This window comes from Mesoplodon bidens (genome assembly GCF_964165515.1).
Source record: "Mesoplodon bidens genome assembly, chromosome: 8".
NCBI classification, from domain to species: Eukaryota; Metazoa; Chordata; class Mammalia; order Artiodactyla; family Ziphiidae; genus Mesoplodon; species Mesoplodon bidens.
In genome coordinates, this window is record NC_138165.1 from 37716563 (window position 1) to 37739324 (window position 22762).

Here is a 22762-nt window from a genome sequence, read left to right on the forward strand (position 1 = left end):
CTCAAAAATGCTAATACTGTTATCTTTATTAATGAGTGCAGAAGTGATGGAAGAATGGGCATTTCAGGACTTGATGGCATGTAATGGTGTTAGTCACTGAAGTCAAGGAAACATGCAAGTTCTCTTGAAGTGGAGTTCAAGGACCTACCTCTAAGGTTGGGGTTTTAGGTGACATGATATCACCTAGGGAAAGCTCTTAGCTATGTGCAAAATTATCTTTATGTTGAAGGTAAATAAATGATAATAACTGATCTTTGTAATTGAACAAACTGAACTGTCTTATTTTCTTCTTCCCCAAACTCCAGAATGGAGGTATTGTTACCTTTTCCCTTTTTACAGTTAAACAGATTTAGCTGAAGATTGCCAAGTTATCAGGTGGTAGAATTGTCTTTCAAACCCGGAAGTTTTTACTGAAAGCCCCTGCCTCGTCCTCTACTCCATACTACAGACGGCAATGGCAATCTGTAGGTGGTATAACGAGATAGAGAGCATTTCTAGGGCTGTACTGTTTAGCATTGAAGAGGAACAAGGAAGAGGCAGATGCCTCTTGGTGTGGGGAAGACAGAAGAATTAACCATTGGAGTTTCAAGGGAAGTCGCGTCATGAGGAGAAAGTAATTTTCAGCTGTGTTAGTCATTCTAAAATACATTTTGGTACCATCTTGGGTTTTAATAAAATACATCCTTTCCTGAGAAGACATTTCATCAGTCCCAAGCCCTCTTAGATCAAGCGGCTGTAATTTCTATGTATCTTATAGTAAACCCTTTTTTAATAGCGAAGCATTATATTCTATAATATATGTTATATAGACATATCTCTTATATCTATATAAATAGAGCTGAAGTTAAATGTGTATTTTTTCTGGGTTCCTGTAACTACTCTCTGGTTCATTCTTTATAACAGAGTTTTTCAGATAAGGATGGGAGTGTGTGTCCTCCTCATTTCTGACCTGGAATCGTGTAGAAGTAAGCCGCAACGACTGATGGGAATATATAGTATTCCTCAGGTATGCTGGACTGGAAAAGAGACTGAGAACAACTGATTTATGGTGAAGCCAGGCCAATAAGGTCTTGCTGAACTCTTACAGGATGCCTTTCGATGTAGTAAATAGTGGAGAGTACATGGTAGATCTTGGCCATGGTTTCATCAGTAGAGGAGTTTACAATGTAAAGACATTACGTTGACCTAATTTAGGCATTAATACAGTCCTTAGAAAATGTAGCGAGAGGTCTTGGAAAATAGATGAAAGTAGGAAAAACTCAGAGGGGGTGGACCATGAGCTGTGATTTCAACAGAGTAAACAGAGGGAGGGATGAATGTGGTTTGGCTGATGGAAAAACAGAGGCTGTTTCCTGGCAAAACTCAGAGCCAGAAAAGAGTGAGTTCATCTGTCGCCAAAACACAAGTAGTAGCCGGAAGAGAGGTAAAGGGGGAAAGGCGTTAGAAAGAGTGCTTTACAAGTGATGTTCAGAAATTTGCACTTGATGTGGGAGTTTTAGGAAGCACGGTGATATGGCCAAAGAAGTCATAACAAATTATTTTAGAAATGTACACAACAATTTGGAATAAATAAGGACTGGTTAGAGGGAGAAACAGAAGAGGTTCCAGCAGTTCTAGTTTGAGGAAACTAATGGATAAAAGATATGGAAAAAGAAGAGTCAGTAAGGAACATAGAGGTGCTGCTAATTTAGAAATAGTGCATTTTCACTGTCGGTTGTAGAAACTGGCTAAATCCTATGTTTAATCACTTGAAATTATATAGCATTTCCCAACAGATTTGCTGTCACCCTTGTACTGTTCAGACTGTAGTCTCATATCTCAACTTTTTAAATGTTTTTCTTTTTCTTTTTTTAGAAGAAAAGAATAAAATGGACAAAGTAGTTATTTAAAAGAAAACTTTCTAGATGTTGGAGCGCCAAGAATCAATTTGCCTTGGTTTCTGGAATCCTCTGAAAACCAACCTCACAAGGCTTTTAGTCCACTGTATCATTTAAAAATTCTTTAATTATGAAAATTTTCATATATACACTAAAGTAGAAAGAAGTAGCTTCAACAATTATGAACAATTTGCCCATTCTTATGTACTGATAGAATTTTTTTAAGCGTTATGTGATAGAATGAAATAATCTCTATGATTTTCAGTTACAAGAGTTTGTACATCTAGTTTTTTAAAATATGGTAATTATCAAAACTTAAATTATGATTTTTTTTAAATAAAGGAGACAGATATAGAGATGGGAAAAAGTTTCTACAATGATTTGCAATATTTTGTAGCCTTCTTTACCTAAATGATGTCTATGGTAAATAGCTTAAATGAATTCTAAAGCTTCTTAAAAGAGCCCCTAGATAGAATATATTTTCAAATCACTCAAGAAATTATGAATTACAGAAGCTGGAAGGATATTCTTTAATACTGAAGAAGTCTGGCTAGTCAATTCGAATTTATAATTTGTCATTGAATTAACATATCAAAATAATAAGCTTGTTTTACTTTTAGGACATAATATCTGTTTCAGTAGGACTTGCATGCATTTGGAAGGTATTGTTTATTTATTCATTAAACCAATATTTGAATGCCTAGTGTGTGCCACGCCCTAAGTTGGGGCTTGAGATATATTGGTGGTTTGACATGTTAATAATTTCTATAAGATAATATTCAGTGTGAAATCAATTATAATTTTCTCTTATAACAAGGGAAACATTACAGATAAATGAAATTCATAGATAATTTCCAACCTTCAGTTTGACCAACCTTGAGTCAGTTAATAAATTGACCAGTTTGTTTCACTTTTTCCTATCGGTTTTATCTTCACATCAGCAATGAAATGACTAAAAGGAAAGCTGCATAAGGAAGGAGGAGGAAAAGGGACCAGTCAGTTCCTGAACAAATATGAACCCTCAGATACCTACAAGTACTAATAGTCATTACTCTAAGTGTGAACCATTTACATCTTTTTCTGTAACTGGGTCATCTCACCTGCTAAGTTATTGCTTTTGATTCACTTTGTCATTTCATATCAATTTTAAGGGTTGTGATAACCATTTTAGATATATGTCTTTTTATCTGACTTACCTGATTCACATAAAAATTACTTTTCCGATCGGAAGTCCTAGGAAGACTGAGAACTGGTACTCCAGGCCCTGCAAAAAGGTAGAAATCTGTAAGACTCATAGGTTGGAATTGATGTTGTGTGCCAGAACAGCACTGAGTGATCTTTTGAGAGTGCATGTGTCCGTGTGCATGCATTTGTGTGACTTAAACTTGATAAAGAAGTAACAGTCCAGGATGAATGTTCTCAAGTTATGTTCGTAACTGACAACTTTAAAGCACTAATAACAGGAAGTGTGGAGTGGAGAGGTCTGATAAATATCTACAGATTTAGGCTCCTCTCCCTGTAACCTTTCTTATCATATAAATGCACCGTATATCTAAAACACCACGGGTGTAACTTGAGGTGACTGTGAGGAAATAGCTGAGGAGGGAAGCTGACAGCTCAGTTTGCTCCTTTGTGAGATTACAGTAGAGTTTCTCATTCTGCCTTGTGGAGACTGCCCACTGGTACAGTCAGATCTTGGAAGAACTGAGTGTGTGTCATTTACTTGTAATCACTCAGTAGCTCTGGGTTCTTTAGAAGATTAAAAATGAGTGTTTGAAAAATATATTTCTGGAGCCTAGGCTATGAATAAAAAGAACATGTGTGTGCATTTGTATGCACTGTGCTCATGTACCTGTGTGCCATACTACACAGATGCCAAGATTCACTTTTTTCACATTTCAGCATTGCTGAAATCAGAATGCATCTTTTAATTTATGATGTCCTATAATTACTGTTGTCCATTTTTTCAAATGTTAACATCTCAGTAATTGTCAAGCATATTATAATCAGTGGCATCTTAGATTGCACGACATACAGTTTATATCCAAATATTTATAGGAGACTGATCTCAGAGAGATTTGTAGGACATTTCTCTTTTCCCCAGAAAGTAAAGCAGGAAGATTTGTTCTGACAGTAATAGTTGAGGTCAAGAGAGAGAAACCATTTGATTGTGGAATACCATTTCCTTAATAAGTAACATACAAATGCAAAGTGCAACATTCATTACAACACCTCTTAGGATCCCAAGTGATCTAAAGATTAGGATGCAAATTCACCATGTTTAATATAATCTGTAAAATGTAGTCTTTAAGATTTGATCACCCATTTCTTACATTCAGCTCTTTCTAATTTCAAGTAATCATCACTTTGAAAAGAGGATGCAAATCATTTTTGTCATTTGTGTGTATGTGTGTGTGTGTGTGTCTGTGTAAGAAAGCTACCATTCCTCATCCATTCATGCCTCCAAAAAAATTTACTGCACGTAAGACAGTGGGTTAAGTAACTCATTAGAGATTTACAGACTGTTTAAGCACTCTTACAAGGTTGTTAAGGCTCAAAATAAGATGACTCCACCCTCACTTTTATGGGTTGGACAGTATAGAATACAGACGAAAGCTGTATACAATCTATAGAAGACATAGACTCTAGTCCTGAGGTAGGAATATAATGAGTAGGTTCAGATTTGGAGGCTGTTTTAACAAAGAACCTTCTAATAGAAATGACTAAATATGGATAGATTGAATTTATTAGCGGTCGTGGTGTCCAAGGAGAGACAGTAGCATTCATTCTATTATTGTATTATTTCTTGAGTGATTATTATATGCCAGGCACAGGAACTGGCTTTTAATAATTCTTTCCCACCTTGAGGTTCTGCTTCATGACCCAGGTCAAGTCGTTTAACCTATCTGAGGCTCATTCTCCTGTTTAAAAAAAGTGGAGGATGCCTGCCCTGCCTCCTTCCATGAGACTTTAATGAGATGTACAATAAAGCATTTTATAAATTGGAACATTTTATAACATGCTATGATATAATATAATATGATAGGTCTGAAAAATGTCTTCAGCTATTATCTGTTGCTTCTTCCTAGTGCTTCCTCCAACTTAGAAGAATTTAATAGATTTTAACATTTAATAATCCTTTAGTTGAAACTTCATCACATCTGCCACTAGATCAAATATTAGATTGGGAGGTGAAGGAAGGGTGGTTCTGGGAGGATCTGTTTAATGTGTTGTCAGCATTCTGGGAGTGTTCTTCATACTTTGGAATTAGGAATTGCTGATGTCATGATCAGTCACATTGTCATGACAATATCAGAATTTCCTCATTTGCCTTCTCTTCTCTTAGGGAGTATCAATTTGCCACAGGTCTGTCATCAGGGTGTCCCATGTGATAAGTGTATTAGATAACCCAGAACTAGTCATTCTTAAGGACACTTCGGGTGGAGAATTTTTAAAAGCTCCTTATGTAGCCCACGGCAGTACTCTTAACTTAATATTCTACTGCTGGAAATGTTGCCTTCATGTATCCCCAACTGAATCGAAATTTACTTCTAATTCTGTATTTTCTTGTGTGAACCTTCACATTTGTAATTCAGGGGAGAATAGAAAGCTTTTCAGCATCCTCATTTACTTAAAGGATGTTATTAATTATTCTGTTATCCTCCTCTTCAGGTGAAATAAACTAAGGTAATGGTCATCTTAGCAACTAAATAGAAAGGAAACTGTTTTATTGGGGTTTTTTTTCTGTATTTTGAATGCTTTAAATCCTAATTTGTGCTCTGGATCCCAGGTTTTGCACAGACATTAGTTATGTCTCCCAGACATTTAAGAATGTTTTATACCTTTTGTCATTCTTGGCTTATACGAGGGTTTTGTTTGTCGGAGGTATAGTTAGTTGTTCAGTCTGTACTATCCAAATTTTCTAACAGTTGATTTTTATTCATGGAAAGGAGACAGTTTTTCCAGGTTTGAATTTTGTTTTTCATGATTTAGAGATTTGTGGGGGTTTTTTTGGCTCTAGTTTTCCAAAAATTCTGTTGAGTTCCTAAGTACTTTCTGTGTCTTCCCAAGTCATATAGCAAGAGGTGGATGTGATTAGCTGTTTCCACAGCACATCAGCCCTGCCCTTCCTTACCTCAGCTCTTATCCTTTATACATAGTTTGATCACTACAGTAGATGATTATGTTACTTCCATGTCTTTAGATAAGCTGTAATTGCAAAAATCACTTAATATCTTTCATAATTTGTAATTTCACTGTAATTCATGGAAAACTCATTGAATTATCTCAAAGTAGTTTGAAAAGAAGCACTTATTTTCTTATAGGCTTGCTAAAGGATGGAGAATAACAGCTCTAATACTAGATTCCCACAGTCAAAGAATGTAGAGGATTGAGGCATCCATCCAGGTAAATTAGGAAAACAGTAATCCACAATAAATGCAAAATGGAGCTTCTCTTTCTCCTGGTTTCCCAGATAGTTGACTCTCCTTTATTTTGTTATAGAATTTGATCTACAGATACAAATTCAATATAGTGTAAACCAAATGAAAACAAAAATCTTGAATTTTTAATTCATATAGCTACCCCCAAGATTTTGGTTTTTGGAAAGAATAAGGACCCAAGTACTTATTTTTATAGAAAAACATAGGAAAAGAAATTTAGCTTACAGAGAATCACTATGCCAGAAATTTGAGTGAGCTTTGAATTTTATTAACTGTTTTGCAAGAACAGGGCAGTAACTAATTTATGAATAGATGGTATCCAAAATTTTTTGAGTGTAAATTATTTGTTTGGAATTTAGAGGATGTTTGGCCACAGAGAGAAATATCCTAAATGATGAATAGGACGTTAGTTGTCCGATAAGCATGTATGAATCCCATAATGAAGCTAATCTCTAATAGGGTTTTCCACTATTTTGTGAGTGAAATTATATTCTCAGTGTCAGTTCAGGATTCTGGAAATACCTTTCATCTAATCACCATCCCAGCTTTTAGAAGATAGTTTTTTCTGCTTCTCTCCCAACTTCATCCCACCAATTATCCCAGAAAATAAAACTGGTGGTTGTAAGAGAGGAGTTATATTTTAGCAACCATCAGTTAAATGAGATTTAGGAGCTAGGTTGGGCCAGAATATGTATTTGTACTATTAACTATATGTTCTATTATCGGAAATTTTGCCTTCATAATCAACTGAATGGAAATTCAATGTAATTTCATATCTTTTTAAAAGTGACTTGCCCAAGGTCATATACATGGTAACTGAAGCTCAGATGCACACCCAGGACTGAGCTCTTGTGTTTTTCCCTATGGGGTTTGGACTTGAACCATAGATCATAGTAATAATAACGATCACGAGTGTCATTGGACCTTGGAGGCTTGGAGTCAGAGAGACCTAAGTTCAAACCTCAGCTCCATTCTGTATTGGATCTGTGGCCTTGGAAAGGTTGCTTAAGCCTCTGAGCCTCAGTCTTCTCTTCTGTAAAATGGGCTAATCATTCTCTCATGTTGCGTGTGTGTGTGTTGTGAGTGAATGGGGGGCGGGGGAGAGGAACCTGCTGAGAAAGTGCCTACAATATAGTAGTTACTCAATAAATGACAGTTATTTATTAGTCCATTCAGAGAAGCAACAGCAGGGCAAAGCCTGTTTCTTCTCTTTTGTTCACCAGGATAGGTTTAAGAATCATTAGAATGTTGCTTTTGTTAAGACTCATCAGAATTTGGCTTTGTTTATGTTGTTCTATATGCCTTCTAGGATTATAGCTATAGAGCTATAGTTTTATTTTATTATAGTGGTTTCATTTTTATGTACATGTGATTTTATATGTGTCTACGGAGACTTTAGGTCTAGAACAAGAATTATAGAATTTTAAAAAAGCAAAATAGTAAATAATAGAAAATATTGCTGCTCCTTTAGAAATAAGACACTTTATCAACTCTATTTTGTACCAGGAAAGAACAGAAATTTAAAGAATCTGCTGACATCATAATTTTTTTTTTCTTTTTCTGTTTTGCTGGGAGCTAGAGGCTTGCGAGCTTTTAAACGTAGGTACTCTCAAATGTAAACAATTTTTTTAGTGTGAACTGTTTACATTAACCAATACTATGTGGTTGTATTTTATTCCTTAAAGATTGTAATGTGAAGTAATGTTGGATGAACTCTTCCTCTTCATTCTTTTCCGTTTTTAATGTGATCCAAATAAAAATGGGTGCTTGAAATTATTTAGCAGTGATAGAGGGATAGACCCTGCTACAGGTCTATTCTTTTGTTGATAGAAGTGTTCTATTTTTATCTCATTGGACATCTTCTCTTCCCCTATTTTTTTCCCTTCTTTCAAAGCTTAGCTTTCCCACCACACTTTCTTTGTAGTAATTTTACTCAAAGGCTCCTCTCTTATATGAGGTTCAGTAATGCATGTGTTGGAATGGGGGCTCTCCTAGCCTTTTGATTTTGCTGCTGCCTTCAAGGAGCTCACTGTTTAGTGATGATTTCAGCAGCAGTGACCCCAAATCTACATCCTCTGTCATACCATCCATCTCTCTCTCTCCTGCTCTTTTTGTTTTTCTCCTCATCTTCAGTGCTTCTTTCTGAATGTCCCTCAAACAAAACATTTATACAGCTGAGCTGCCCACACCCATGTTACATCCTGTATTGATCTCTCCCTGCAGTGGACTGGCATAGCACATGATTGTCTAGACCACTTGGCTGGCACTTATCACTTAATGCCTTGCATTTTTCGTGTCCAGCAACTCGGTGCTGTAGAAGTTACGAGTACTCACCTGGGAATTGTAGCATTATTTAGAAGGCTGTTTTGAGTCCACAGCATTATAGTGTTGAAGGAGCACAGGACAGGGTCTTTTTAACCCTAGCTAAGCCTAGGGTTAAACATTTACTTGTTACTTCCTTGCTCTACGGTTAAGTCAGTCAGTCTTAACCTGTTTTCCTCTCGTCTGTAAATGAAGCCTAATAACCCTCCCAACCTCATAACGTTGCTGTGAAAGTGAAATGAAATGTGAAATTTATAAATGAAAGTCTCATTTTCAGAATGTTTCTGTGGGACAAATATCTTCTCAATTCAAGAGGCTCAAATTGCAGTTATACAAACACTTGGGAGTAGCCAAGTCTCACCTGCTCTACAAGGCTGCAGGCTCCTGCATGTACTGATGGCTCCATCTTTATTATCCTCATTCATAGCCCCCTCCTGCCTCACAGTGTGATCTCTGATACCACTCACAGTCTTCCCATTCATACAGAAATGGCCCTGGTCCAACACACAACCTCTTTAAAGGAAACAGGACAAAAACAAATGTGGGAGAGAAACTTGAGTTCACCTAGCTCTTGAAACAGACCTTCTGTCAGACTTTTTTTTTTTTCTTAAACCTCTTAGAGTTAAGCCTTAGAAAGCATCTTCATTCAGCCATTCAACACACAGTTCTCGAAAAAGGAGCCTCTCCTTACCTAAATTTGCTCTTTTTTTTACTTGTCAATTCCAACTACACCCTTGTTCCTCCTCTTGGATGGTCAGCCAGCCTTACTAACATAAGTTATTTACACAGTATACCCACTTAAGTCTACAAACCACCACTCTGAAACCTGGAGAAACAATAATAACAGCTGCCATTTATTGAGTTTGGTACTTTTGTTGGAGTACCATAGATACACTTAAGACAGTCAGGGAGGAGTCTGGGACTCAGGTTAACTGACTTGCCCAAAGCCATGTGGCTAGTAAGTGGGAAGCTGAAATGTGCAGCCAAATCTGTTTGGCTGTTTTAATTTTGTTCCTTGGATTGCAAAGTCCAGATTCACTTAAGCTCTCTGAAAAAGAGGGGTGGGGCTGGTTAAGTGTACACACGGAGGGGCTGTTGTCAGTCTTAAGAGCCAAAGCAGCTTCAAGGACTCCATCTCACGGCCAAGTGCTCACCCGCTCCTGGCATCTGCTTGCCTCTCCGCTTGCTGCCAGTCAGCTTCCTGTTACTCATAGTTTCTGCTTCCTCATAACCTTGGCTTGCATATGGTTTTGGCTTTTTGTGGCCTCAACTCTACCCCCTGGCACTCTTGCAGTTTCTGCCCCTTTCCTAACTGGAGTTTTCTGAATTAAATTCCCAAGGGTGAGAATCTGATTGGCTCTGCTCATTTTTTCAGTCCCAGCCATGTCATAGGTCACTGGCCTATCTGTGGATTGGCTGCCCCTGGGTCAGATTCCCACAACTTTACCCACCAGCTGAGCTACGGGAGGAGGATGTTGTCTGACCGCCCAGGCAGCAGTCTCAGTTTCCCTTTCAGGAAGATGAGCATCTACAGGGCAGATTCCAAAGCCCTAATTCCTACCGTGATAACTTGCAGTTTCTCTGGAATGTTTCCTTACTGTGTCTTAAAACATATTTGTTTCAAAGGTCAATAAACTTTCCCAGATGAATCTCACTAGGATCTATTCCTATAATCATTTATAACTAAGCACTTGTGAATATCTATAATTGAGTATATATACATATATGGTTTCATGTTTCTGTTATTTCTCTTAGGTTGGAATTATTTGGGCTTTAGTGACTTTGTTACATTTTATATTTTATAGTCTTTGAGGGTGGAAAATCTATCTTCTCCTTTCTTTGCAATGTAGTTAAGTGTGTAGTACCTACCTAACTCTGGAACTTTGAACCCTGGCTTGTAGACATTGTTTTTAAAAATATACACCTTGAGTTATCTCCTTTTATGTCATACACTATATAGAGCACTTTGTTTTGTTGCTATTTAGATATCCTTTTTATTCTTCAAAATAGTCCTTTTAATATTTTTAGTATTTAGTATATTTTAGTATCTAGTATTAGAATTGCTTTTGTATTCCAATTTAAATTTTTTTATCACTTAAAGTCATGTCTTATCCCTGTAAAACGATTTCAGGGTATCAAATCAAGTCTTCCCATTCTAGAATAGCAAAATATCCAAAGTATCATGACCTTAGAGAAGAGCCATAGAAAAATTAATCTATGCTGTTCTTTTGTGGTTTAGACTGTGGTTTCCTAAGAGACCAGTCATGACAAGTGAGGTTGTATATGGAATTTTTTCCATAGATGACAGGTTTGAACTGCTGGGGTCTTGGGCATTAAGTTCGCAGGAAAAGGCATCTATGACTTGAACAGTTCTACTTAAAACCTTATATTTTATACCTGTGGTTGATAACTTGTGATAAAAGGTCCCTGTGAGAGGAGACAGCAAAGGGGCAGCCCAAACAACTGTAAATGCATGCAGTAGCCCGAAATAGCATATATATTAACACAGAACTGAATGTTAGTTGTATTGTTTCTACTAAATCATTTTAAAGAGCAAATACGTTTCTGTGAATGTTATCTAGCAAGTTCTTACTTGCCCATTGTGCACCTAGTACTGCACTTAGAGTAAGTTTGCTGCTGCTTTTTCTTAATGAAAAGTTAAGAATTATATATATATATATACATATACATATACATATATATATACATATATATATATATATATAGTTTGTGTATATAGTTGTTTTCAATCAGGTGAGACTTGTTCTCATCACTTTTGCCTGAGAATGTTGGGAGCCCTTCATCATATGGAGGTGGCTCCCTAGGTCAGCAGTAGGAAGGATATCTAGGATGGATATTTTTTAGTTCCTTGTTGCTGGAAACACCTTTGAATGGTCACAGCTTTGCTAGAAGACTCGGTTTCTATAGGGGACACTTTGTTTTCCTTATGGCAGCCAGAAGTTGAGAGCCTTCACTTCTTAGCCGAGTTAGGATTTTTCATTATCATGGCAGATGGCCCTTTCCAGGAAGGCGTTAGAGGCCAGAGGCCAAGGAAGAACGCTGTAATATTGACCGCTTAGTGCGGTAATATAACCCTGTAATAGTCACTGCTGAACAAGGCCAGCTGTCCCAGTGGCCCATCCACAGACCGCGGGGCTCTTGCCGGTGGGACTTGCTGTAGAGGCCGTCTGCCTTGCACAGGTTCTAGGCTTGATACACTAACGAACGCAAAGGCGGTCCAGAAAAAAGGGGGGGGGCATCTTGAATCGCCTTAATTTCAATTGAAAAACAAAGGAAACTACCTCCTCACTTTGTCCCTGTTTTGCAGTTTCTGTGTCCCTTCAATAGAACACATTTGTGTCGCATCTCATAATTAACATATAGAAGGATCACACACTTCCAGTTTTCGGGAAGGCTTACTAAACCGATGGCTTGAAATGATTTTCGCTATTTGACTTTGGCATCTTGAAGGTAAGCTTGCCAACTCTGGCATAGGAATGAAGTACGAACTTTACCGTGCGTGTTTGCGGTTAGGGGGTGGGGAGTGGAGACGTATTTTCTCTGCTAAAATTTTAGCGTGCGAATTGGGGGAACGGGGATTTGGAGAGGTTTGATGGAAGGCTGGTTTGTTCGTTGAAATAGGAGTGATTACCCGCACCTTTTCTGGGAGAGTGGACGGTCGGGGGATAGTTTGGAAGGGTGAAAGAGAAAAAGAAGACTTGGGACCAGTTGGCTTCCTACCCAGGTGTTAGCGTGATCCCCGGCGCGGTGCCCTGAAAAGGGGCTTCGAGCCCGGGTGCAAAGCTGCCGCGGGTGCTGAAGCCAAGAGCCGAGGGGGAAAAAAGAAAAGAGGAGGGGGGTGGCTACTCCAAGGAATGTGCGGCATGCGGGGAGCCAGACCCAACCATTGCACCAGAGCGGGGGCGCCGGCGGCTCCCCGGGCCGCGCGGCCCCCGCTTCGGCCCCGAGCCCGGGAGGGAGCGCCCGGGGGCCGGCCGGCCGGCTGGGCGGCGGGCGCGGCGCTGGGCGGGAGGGCGGGGAGGCGCGGGTGGGCCTGGGCGCGGCGCGAGGCGGTGCGCGGCCGCCTCCCCGCCCCCGGCCGGCGCGCTCTCGGGGCGGTGGTTGAGGCCGCGGGAGGTGGGGACGCGGCGGCGCTGCTCCTCCGCTGCCGCCGGGAGAGTCCGCGGCGCCGCCAGCTCCGCGCGCGAACTCCCGTCCATGGCACGCAGGGCGGCGGCCGCCGGAGCTGCCCGAGTCCTGCCCGCCGCCGCCGCGCCGCACTTTTAGACGAGTCCGGAGGTCGAGGGCGGAGGAGAAGTCAGCCCGGAGCTGCAGCCCCCGCCGGCCGCCGCCGCGCGGCGAGAGGGAGTTCCCAGAGCGGCCGCGGCCCCGGCCCCGGCCGGCCCCCTCCCTGCGCCCTCCCCCTCGCGGCGAGGCTGCCCCGCGCCCGCGCCCGCCGCCCGCGCCCGCCGCGATGATCTTCCCCAGCAGCAGCGGCAACCCTGGGGGCAGCAGCAGCTGCAGGACGCCCTATCGCAAGCAGGTGAGGCGGCGGCGGGGATGCCGCGCGGAGGCCGGCCGCCCCGCTCTACAAAGGGTGGCAGCGCTCGGCCGGGCTCCGCAGTCGTCCTCGGAGGGACCGGGCCGGGCGGTGACCTTGTTTCGCAGGAGGCGGCCCGCGGGGACGGCTCGGGCCGGTGACCTTAGCCGGGGAGATGCCCTCGCCCCCTCCGGCCGGGCCGGGCGGGACGCGGAGGAAGGGGAAGGGGCGGCGGCGCGGCGAGAGCAGGAGCGCGCCGGGGGCTTCGCCCAGCTCTGCAACAAGTTTGGGTTTTTTTTTCCGGAAACCTTTGTGTGTGCAAGAGTACGATAATAAGTCTTAAGATTGGGATACAACAATCTTCACTTGGAACCTCAAAGAACCTGCCCGATTCGTACGAAACCCGGAAGACGTGTGTGTGTGTGTGTGTGTGTGTGTGTGTGTGTGTGTTCGCGCTCGCTCCCCCTCCCATTTATATATTAAAAAAAAGAAAAGAAAGAAAAAGAAACAGGAACTTCTACTGTCACTTTCTCAAGGTTTTCAGTTTTCAGCAGCACAGGGAAATCCTGTGACATCCTAGTTGCAGAGATACTTGGATAAGCCTGAGTCATACACATGCCTTTTCCTATTTTAATACCGTTTCATACATTTTTTAACAGATTGAACTCCAAAGGCACTTGAGTGGTTAGATGAAAATCCCCTGCCGGGAAAAGGAGTGGAGCTGGAAGCTTATAGTCATGGCCTTTTGTTTTGTTTTTCATCTTTGTTTTTAAAAGAAGGTTACTGAAGCCATGTTGTGGTAAATCTCACGGAGCCTTTCAGCAGCAGCATTAACAAGACCTAGCTTTAAATTATGTAAAAAATGTGCAGGTCTGTTTAGAAAAGGTTAAACTGATTTAGAGGTCAGTGGCAAGATGCTTGTTGAGAAAACAAAAACACGATTGCAGATATTTTTCTTCCATAATAGATCTCTTGTCTACATCCTTAGCCACTGAGACAAATCAATTAAGTTATTATCCCAATAATGATTCAATCAAACTGTATCCTTCCATGCAGACCATGGCTCTGTTAAGATCATGACAGATGACAGTGATGCCTGGTGGCTTTCCTAAAGGCGTTCACAGGATTATTGATTATGTTTAGTCCTTTTTGTTCTCAAAGTCATTTTGGGGGGTGGGGTAGGGAGGGCACTCTTACTATAAGTATATCTGAAAATGGTGCTAATTTTCTGATACAATGACTGTCAAAAAGTATTGTTTTCTGGTGTCTGGTTCTTTCACTTGTTAGCTTTCCCTTAAAAAGACAGTAAACACACCTGGTCTGTATGCCCTTGCTTTCCAAGTCAATGGAACTTTTACCTGGTTTAAGAAAAGCCCCTTCCTTTAATTAAAAAAAAAAAAAATCTGCATTTGTGACTTGGCTGAATATATACTAAAATTTGTCAAGATTCAGAAGCTGGCATCTCTAAAATCTCTTCATGTGGCCTCATTTAAAATAAATGCCCTCAGATCCAGTACACTTGCATCAACTTCATAAATGAAGCCAATTTACAATAAATGTTCTCCTGAATCCTCCTCCCCCCCCCCCACCTCCCTCTACCTGAAAAGATGGCTAATTATGTAAGGGCCTTGTGTATTCATTTATTTGTTGTCAGAACCCGGTGGGGTGTTAGCTCTGAAATGGGGAAAAGGCTCTGAGGGCGAGGCCTTTTGCTGTGAGGGGCTGGAGGTTTTGTGTGTGGAGGGGGACAGCCTGCTGGTCTGGAGCACGCTGATAAGATGCTCTTCTTTTCACTAGGCTCTCCTTAGATTCAGAGACTAAAAGGGCTGACTGAATCAGAAAAACAAACAGACTTTCTTTTTTCTATAGGCGAAGAAAGAAATGAATGTGTAGGCATTATACAGACACAAGACCCCGGGTACCAGTGGTATTTGAGTCAAAGGTTTCTTTTGTTAGTATTTAGCCATTCACTGGGAAAGCACACTTCCAGCAAGGGGACCTGGTTACCATGAGTGACTTTGTGATCTCATCCTGGCTTAGTCTAAATGGGAAGTCTAATTAATGCTTTTTATAAGATTTTGTGACATTAAGCTTGCACCTTTCAGTTCACGTTAGTTTGTTCATTTTGATGAAAGAATAGGTCCATTTTAGGTGCATAAAGCAGTTTGATTTTAATCTAGAAATATATGATCAGCTGTTAGAGCTGATTTCAGATAGTTTGCCCGAGGAAAACACTGAATGTGAGGAATACTTAAAAATCACCTTTGGAAAAAAAATAAGCTGGAGTCACATTTGTATTACACATATATATTAGTAGTGGCAAACCATCATCGAGCATCTTATAGCCTGTGGGTTGCTGTTCTCAGTGCTATAGGTGGGTTAACTCATTTAGTCATCTTGACAGTCCTATGAGCTAGGTAATGATAATATCTCCATTTTACAGTTAAGAAAACTGAGGCATAGATTAAGTACCGTGCTCAGTCTGTATGACCCAAAGTGCAGAGCCAGGCTTTGGCAGTCAAGCTCTTAAGACAACCACACTACAGCAGCCTGCTTATTATGTGCACATCTCAATGAAAACTCATACAGAGCTTCTCTGCATCACTGCCCATCACCCTTCTAGTCTCAAAAGTCTGGTTTAGGGATTCCTCCCACCTATCTGGGCCATGGACAGGTGCAGGGAGGGGGTGGTGAGGAGGGAGTTGCAGGTGAAGGAGGATGCTGTGAATGACATGGATGGTGGCTTCGTGATATTTGGGATCGGCATTGATGTTAAAGGATTGCTTTACAGAGCGATTGTACGATTTCTTCTTAAAACTTTGCAAATATAGGAGTCAGCCAGTTTCAGTTAAACAGAGGTGGGTGGTGCTCATTCCCCTCCTGCCCCACGTTGTGTATCGAGGACGTCAAGGAGCACTGATCTCCAGCATCATTTAGGATAAACAGGATTTTCCTGCATCACAGGCCTATGAGCGTGTTAGAAATACTTCTGCTCGGCTCAGGTCAGAGTAAGATGCTTTGAGTGGGTGATAACCCAGGAGGCAAGATCTAGACAAAGATTGTTGGTTCTAGTCTCAGTGGAGAAATGTGTATGGCCTATGATTGTTGACTGTGACTTTCAGATACAGGATATTCGTTAAGCAAATCCAGTCTGTATGAGAACACCGCCACAAGCAAAATGAAAGCCCTTTAGTAGGACTTCTGTAGTTGTGAAAACATTTTTACTATGTCTCAAAAGAAAAAGTGCTTTCCTTTAATTAGAGAAGATAAATATTTCCATTTTATTTTGAATTCTTTTATTAGCTACTTTCCCCTTCCTGTTTCCTTACTTCCATTTCGGAACTGCTTTTCTTGAAGTAGTTGATTCACTGATGTCATATACTTGGTTTTTACAAATTGAGGTGTGTAGCAAGTACTTTTTTGCCTAGTGGTTTGCAGTGGGGTCTTTGGGGTAGGGGAGTGCATATAAGAATTTTCGTGTGTGTGTGTTTCTTTTCTTTTCAAATGATCTTGCCAACCAATAGCTGTACTTGTTAAGTGTTGCTAAAACTTTTGATGAGTTGAGTACTTATCTCCCCAGTTTAAATAGATTTACATAGTTTGCTGCTTTCTTGAAGATTAACTGGGTGTAGCTGCACGTGAAGAATTCAACAGTGATTCAGTGTTTGGCCTTGTTAGAGGATGACATACAAAGCTGTTGATTAATCCTCTTCAAGCCGTTTCTGTTCACAGCAATTTATGTGTAGTAGATTGGGTTTTGTTAAAGTTTGAAGATTAAAGTGTTCAGAGAAATGTTTAAATGAACACTGTCTGAGCCAGTCCCAATTTGTTGTCTTTTTAAAAGAAGGTAAACCTACTCAAGCCACAGAAATTGGAGGTTTAGGGGAAATTAGCAGAAAATTAAAGTGGTATACATAAAAAGGTCTTGTCCTGTTTTTGTATTAGGCTATTTCAGTGTGTTTGTGATTCAGTAGCGCTTGTGCCTCAAGGTAACTGTTTGAAATATGTAACCATGGCCATTTGAAAAGTACGGAATTCGCCGTCAGTGATCATCCAGTTTTTCCGCTAGGCATCCCTTTTGGCATCTCACTACATTTTCCATAGTTCGCTTCAGGTTGTGAACACGTTTCTCATTTTTGTTCTTTCCTTCCTTTTAGAGACTGCTGTCAGCTGGGCTCATCATATATTGGTAATACTTTCTGAGCCCTTTCTTGGGGTGGGCGGGGACGGGGGGAGTCAGACTTTCCAAGTTTCTGAGAATATATTTCCAAAGCACTCTGCCAATAAATAAATATTTAAAGATGTATATGATATCCCTTCCCAACCTCAGCTACATTTAATCTTCACAACATCCGTATAAAGTAGGAAAAGGTCAGGAATTTTGAGGCAGTGAATTTAAATGGCCTAGTTGGTGAAAGCTCAGGTCTCTGGAGTCAAGGGTTCTGTCAGCTACCAGAAAAAAGAGAAGGAAGCTCGGTCAAGAACAGCTGTAGCCCCACTACACTTCCCTTTACTTGGCCTCCCAAAGACATGTGGCACACACAGCATCCCAGATTTCAGCTTTGGGAATTGTAGCTTTGTAATTTATTAGTGTTTTTCGTTTGTTTCATAAAGGCCTTTGCTCTAGGGTTCTCAGATAACATACGGGACACCAACTTAAATTGGAATTTCAGATAAACAATGAATAATATTGTAGTGTAAGCACGCCCCAACTATTGTGCGGTACTGTGTGTTTTTATTTGCTAAATCCAGCAATCCTATCTCTGGGGAACCCAACTCACTTTTTAAAACGAGTTATAAAAGAAATCGTAATTATAAACAATATGATTCCCATGTTTTCCTCCAGAAATCTTGCCTCTTAGCATATTCCTTGAGCCCTGGTAACTCCGATTTCACACCTTAACTTCTTTAACCATCACTCAGCCTGATTGGAAGAGACCCCGTCTTAAGTTCTGGCTCTGTCTCTTGCATGCTTTTTCACTTAACCTCCCAAAGCCTCACTTTCTGTTAAATAAAGATAATAATGCCCACTCTACAGGGTTGTTGTTGTTAATCCTTCTAAGGTGTTATTATTATTAATGTCCCTACAGAGCAAGCAACAGCGGGTGGTCCTGGGAGGCTCTGTGTGATCCTGGGAGACCTTGACACAGCCTCTAAGAATGGACTTTGCTTAGAAAGTGGGGGCAGCCTCCAAAAGCGTAAGGATCTGGAGCTTGAAAACGAGACTCTCAACCACATCAAAAAAAAAAAAAATCCTAAAAGAAATAGAAAAGAGCATCCCACCATACTTCAGAACAGTTGTTCCTGTATTATGCTCTTGTTAGCAGAGTTTGCCTTCTCTTTGGGGAAAGAAAGGCTTTCAACCCTCTGTTCTTTATTTTATGCAAATATATGATTGGAGAAGGAAAAAAAGAGCATCAATCACTCTTGTTGATGAAAAATGCTACCTTTTAATTTGCTCGAAAATGGACGGATTTGATTGTTAGTATATGCGTGATGATTTCCTGAATTCTTTCCTTTGTCTTGTTGGTTTTCAAAGATGCCATCTTTGCCTTTCTCAGAAAAATAAACATTGTTTTCCTCCTTGGACATCTGTAGGTGTTTGGTGGGTGTTTGTTTTTAAACTCGCATCTGTAGAGAATGCTTTGCTTTAATACATTCTAAAAGCGTAGGAAATTTTAAAATAGGATAGACATACCACGAGGAAGGAAGTAATATGCTTTTCCTGAAATTAGGACAAGGTGAAAAAATTAAATGGAGCAAACTAAATTCTGTATTAAAATAACGAATCAATGTAGCTATTGTTGTTTAACACATTAAATGGCAGCAGCCACACAGAACTTGGTGTTAAACATAGTAATGCTCTAATAAATAGAAATGTATTTTGGCTCCACTTTATTCATTTAAACATATGGACTTACAAAGCAGTGTAACGTAAACTGGGGAAAATTGTATTTGCATTTGTTAATTGTGCATACAATAGAGCCTCAAAAAATGCATTAAAAAAAAAAGACTGGAAGGAAATATGCCAAAATATTAACAAGTGTTTTCCTCTGTTGGTAGATGGAATCATGAATGACTTATTTTTCATGATTCTGTTTACATTTATTTTTCGGCCTTTCAGTCCCCCTTGTTCCTCACCTGAACATACAGTCCCTTCGGTTATCGAGAAAAAGATAAAGTGAAAAGAATATAGAAAATTGTGTTATTTTTAATGTTTAAAAATTGCAGTGAAAACCCAATTCTCATGTCATTGAGAGTTTCAGCATAGCATGTAGGTGTTACTTGTTTCTGTGCCTGAGCTTTGAGATACAGTCCTTTACTATTCTTTATGAATTTCTGTTTTTATTTTTACTGCCAATTCCTGTATCACATTTTTGGAAATCACCTAGTTCTGACAGATAGTTTTTGTATTTATGAACTTAGTATTTTCCCATTTTATACATACTCGACAGGACTTATGTACTTTTTAAAAAACATTTTTAAGACACCAACTTATATGAGTCAGCAAGGAGGAAATGTAGCTATATATATGGAACTTCATATGCTAAAGTATTTTTCACGGAAGGAGTTATTTTAAATATTGAAGAATTACCGCTGTTTTCTCTGTTGTCATTTGACTTACAGGTGCATTTGAATACAGCTGTTTGGTGGACAAATTCCCCCTCATATAATTTCTGTATTGAACGTGAAAAACCAAGACTGTTCTACCACTCATGTCATAATCCTTTGGATTTATTTTATTATGAATACTCATAGCTGCCTTCATCACACATGTCCTTTTCATTGTAGCTTTTTGAAAGGGCAGTGGGGTGAGAGGCGTGGCTTCCTTACAGGCAGCTGTAATTTATAATGGGACAGTTTCTGTAAGAATCACACAGTACAGATCATGTCTGCACTTTAGAAGCTGTTGTTACAGTGTAACCTAGGGGGGATTTTCAGTATATCAGGGAGTTTTGGGTGTGCTCTGTAGAGGCTACAAGACTTCAGAGTGAAAGGAGGAGAGAGCACTGAAGGGAGGAAGGAAGAGGTGGGGGGGTCTAAGGGAGAGATAGAGAGAGAAGGAAAGCAGTATTGCTTTGTTAGCTTCTTACTTTATTAGTTGACGCGCCACTTTACAAAATCTGTTTGTTTCATTGTTTTGATGCCCTGTAGGTTGGGTGCCGATATGTAGCCTCATTGTTTTGTATTATCTGAGATTCTTAGATCCTATTTTTTTCTGCATAGTATTCCCATCATCTAGAATTTCCTTTCAGCTCTGTTCTAAAACAAGATCTCTGTCTCTCCACTTCCAGGAACTGCCTAAAAAAAAATCACCCTTTTGGAAGACCATTTATGATCAACCCAACCCTATGTATTCAGATATTCTAGAAACAATGTTGTCTCCACTTTCTCTGTCTGTATTCTCAGTTTTATAAGTCAGATGCCAACAGGTCAGCTCCAAGGGAGTGGATATGTTCTTTTGTTTAACTGAACGTTTAACAGCGACTCAGAAACATTGAGTCAAATAATTAGTGTGTAGCACAAGTTAAGTTGGGAATGTCATTCTGGAGGAAGTAAACGGGTGACACGCAGAAGGTACACTGTTGCTCGTTAAGAGAGAGGCTGGGTGGGGGGAAGCCAGTTTAGCTAGCACCTCAAACAGCTGAGAGATGGTGAGGACCCAAAAGAAGGGAGTTACATTGTGGACAGGAGGAACAACCAAATTTTATAGACATTGGAGGACATAAAGCCCCTAAAATTGTATGTAAAATGTGGCATACATCCGCCGTTTCCTGGGGAGATGTTCGTAACTTTCATCAGTTTGCCAAAGGGATTTGTGCCCTCCAAAAGAATTTATGACTGCATGTGGAAATGGAGGAGGACAACCTAAAGATGGTGCCAGGATTTCTAACTCGGGAGGCAGGTTGCATCATGGAAGGTGACATTTCAGGTGGAAGGAACATTACAGCAAAGATTTGAAGATAGAAGACATGGGCTTTTCTAGGGGAAGACTGAGAAATTCAGGTGAGCTGGACTGCAGGGTAGAGGTTGGAGGACAGAGCAGGGATAGGGTCAAGCTTGCTGAAGTGGATGCAAGGAGAGCCTGAGTTTAAAGGTGTTGTAACAGTTGAAATAAAGCTGTAAAATGGAGTAACGGCAGTGTGAATGTATTAGATGGGGTGGATTCAAGTTATTGTACAGAGCTGGCGATTGGGTGGGGAGTGGACAGTGTTCGTAAAAAAGAGTCCTAGGTCTCTTGTCTGAAATGATTGGAAAAATAAAATGTTTCTGCAACATTACTTGCTCTGGTCTCAGTGATTAGGTAGAATCCAGCCATTCTCTTACAGGGATTGGTCCTTCAGTATCCATGTTAGTCTCATAAGGAAGAATCATCCAGCCCTGAAAGGCTAGTAGCACCCAGTGCAAACCACTGTTAAGTACTCTTTTTGAATCCAGGAGATGGTTGTAAATATTTTTTTTACTGCTCCCCTGGGATTGTCTTAAAGTCAGTATAGAGGCTGTGTCACATGGGTGTGTAGATTTCCATGTTTGGCCTGGATCCTCACATTCTTTGGAGTGGAGAACTTATCCAGCAGATCTTTTTCTTGATAGTATATGTCATCTATAACATCTGTAGTATAACAAGTGCATTGGTTATATTAAATACTCCCACCTCAACAGGAGTATGAAAGATGGCAGGTTGGATGGTGAACGGGTTAGAGAATTCACCCTACCACAATAAATTAGTTTCTGAGGAAAAGCCATAAGCCTGGTTTGGCCATTTTAATTTGGCCATGTGAATCACACGTTACCACCCTTCCTACCAACCAAGTGCAGGCAGGAATTTCCAGCAAGAAATACAGAACTAGAGTTTTGGCCAAGAAGCTCAGGACCTCCTGAAACTTAATAGGTGGCACATTGGGAACAGGTTAAAGCAGTTCAGGAAGAGAAGGTGTCCAGGAGAATCTGGAGAGACCTGGGGGCATAGATTCTATAGTGGGAAGGAGGATGAGCCTTAGGCAAAGAAGGGGAAAGAAATGGCAAAATGCTGGGAGAATCAAGAGAGTATCACAGAAGCCCAAGAAGAGCAGAGTTTCTAGCAGAGCTGGTCAGCTCTGTTAAGTGCTGCCTAGAGGTTAAGGAAGATAAAGGCAGAGTAGAGGCCATTGGAAATGTCCGTTGGGAGGTCTTTGAAAGTCTTTGAGACGGAAGTTTCAGTAGAGTAGTTTGTGTGTGGTAGGCAGGGAAGGGAGCAGGGGTGAACGTGGTAGAAAGTACATTCCAGAGGGTTTAAGGAATGCATGAGTGAAGAGGGTGTGTCTTTAGAAAAACTGGGTGTCAAAGGAAAGAGTCCCTTCAGACAATCTTGAGGCAAGATTATCTTAGCATCTGACTGGTTGTAGGTAGAGCAAGGTGATAGAAAACAGGGACTAGTTGGAACTAGGTCTTTTTTTTTTTTTTTAAGAAAGATTGAGGTTAGTCTTACAGGAAAGGGATCTGAGAGAGTTTCCTGACAGTGATACAGGAAGGAGGAGATTGATTATGCTAGAGATATTAGGAGGAGTAAAGAGGCCAGTGAAGCTCAACCTTTTAAAAGC

The 22762-nt window shown here is 40.4% G+C and overlaps 1 protein-coding gene across 12 annotated transcripts in view; it reads left to right on the forward strand.

Annotated features, from left to right (window-relative positions):
* The window catches only part of RBMS1 (RNA binding motif single stranded interacting protein 1), a 212148-nt gene that overhangs the window by 68560 nt on the left and 120826 nt on the right, over positions 1 to 22762 (forward strand). For 4 of the 12 annotated variants that reach the window (XM_081241874.1, XM_081241872.1, XM_081241880.1 and 1 more), the window contains exon 1: positions 12759 to 13184. The exons of 7 other annotated variants lie outside the window; for them this stretch is intronic. In XM_081241874.1, the coding sequence (XP_081098000.1) occupies positions 13116 to 13184 (69 nt within the window). In that variant the 5' untranslated portion in view covers positions 12759 to 13115. Of the gene's footprint in view, positions 1 to 11997; positions 12113 to 12758; positions 13185 to 22762 lie in introns of those variants that run through there. One more of the 12 variants, XM_081241870.1, reaches the window with a different exon arrangement.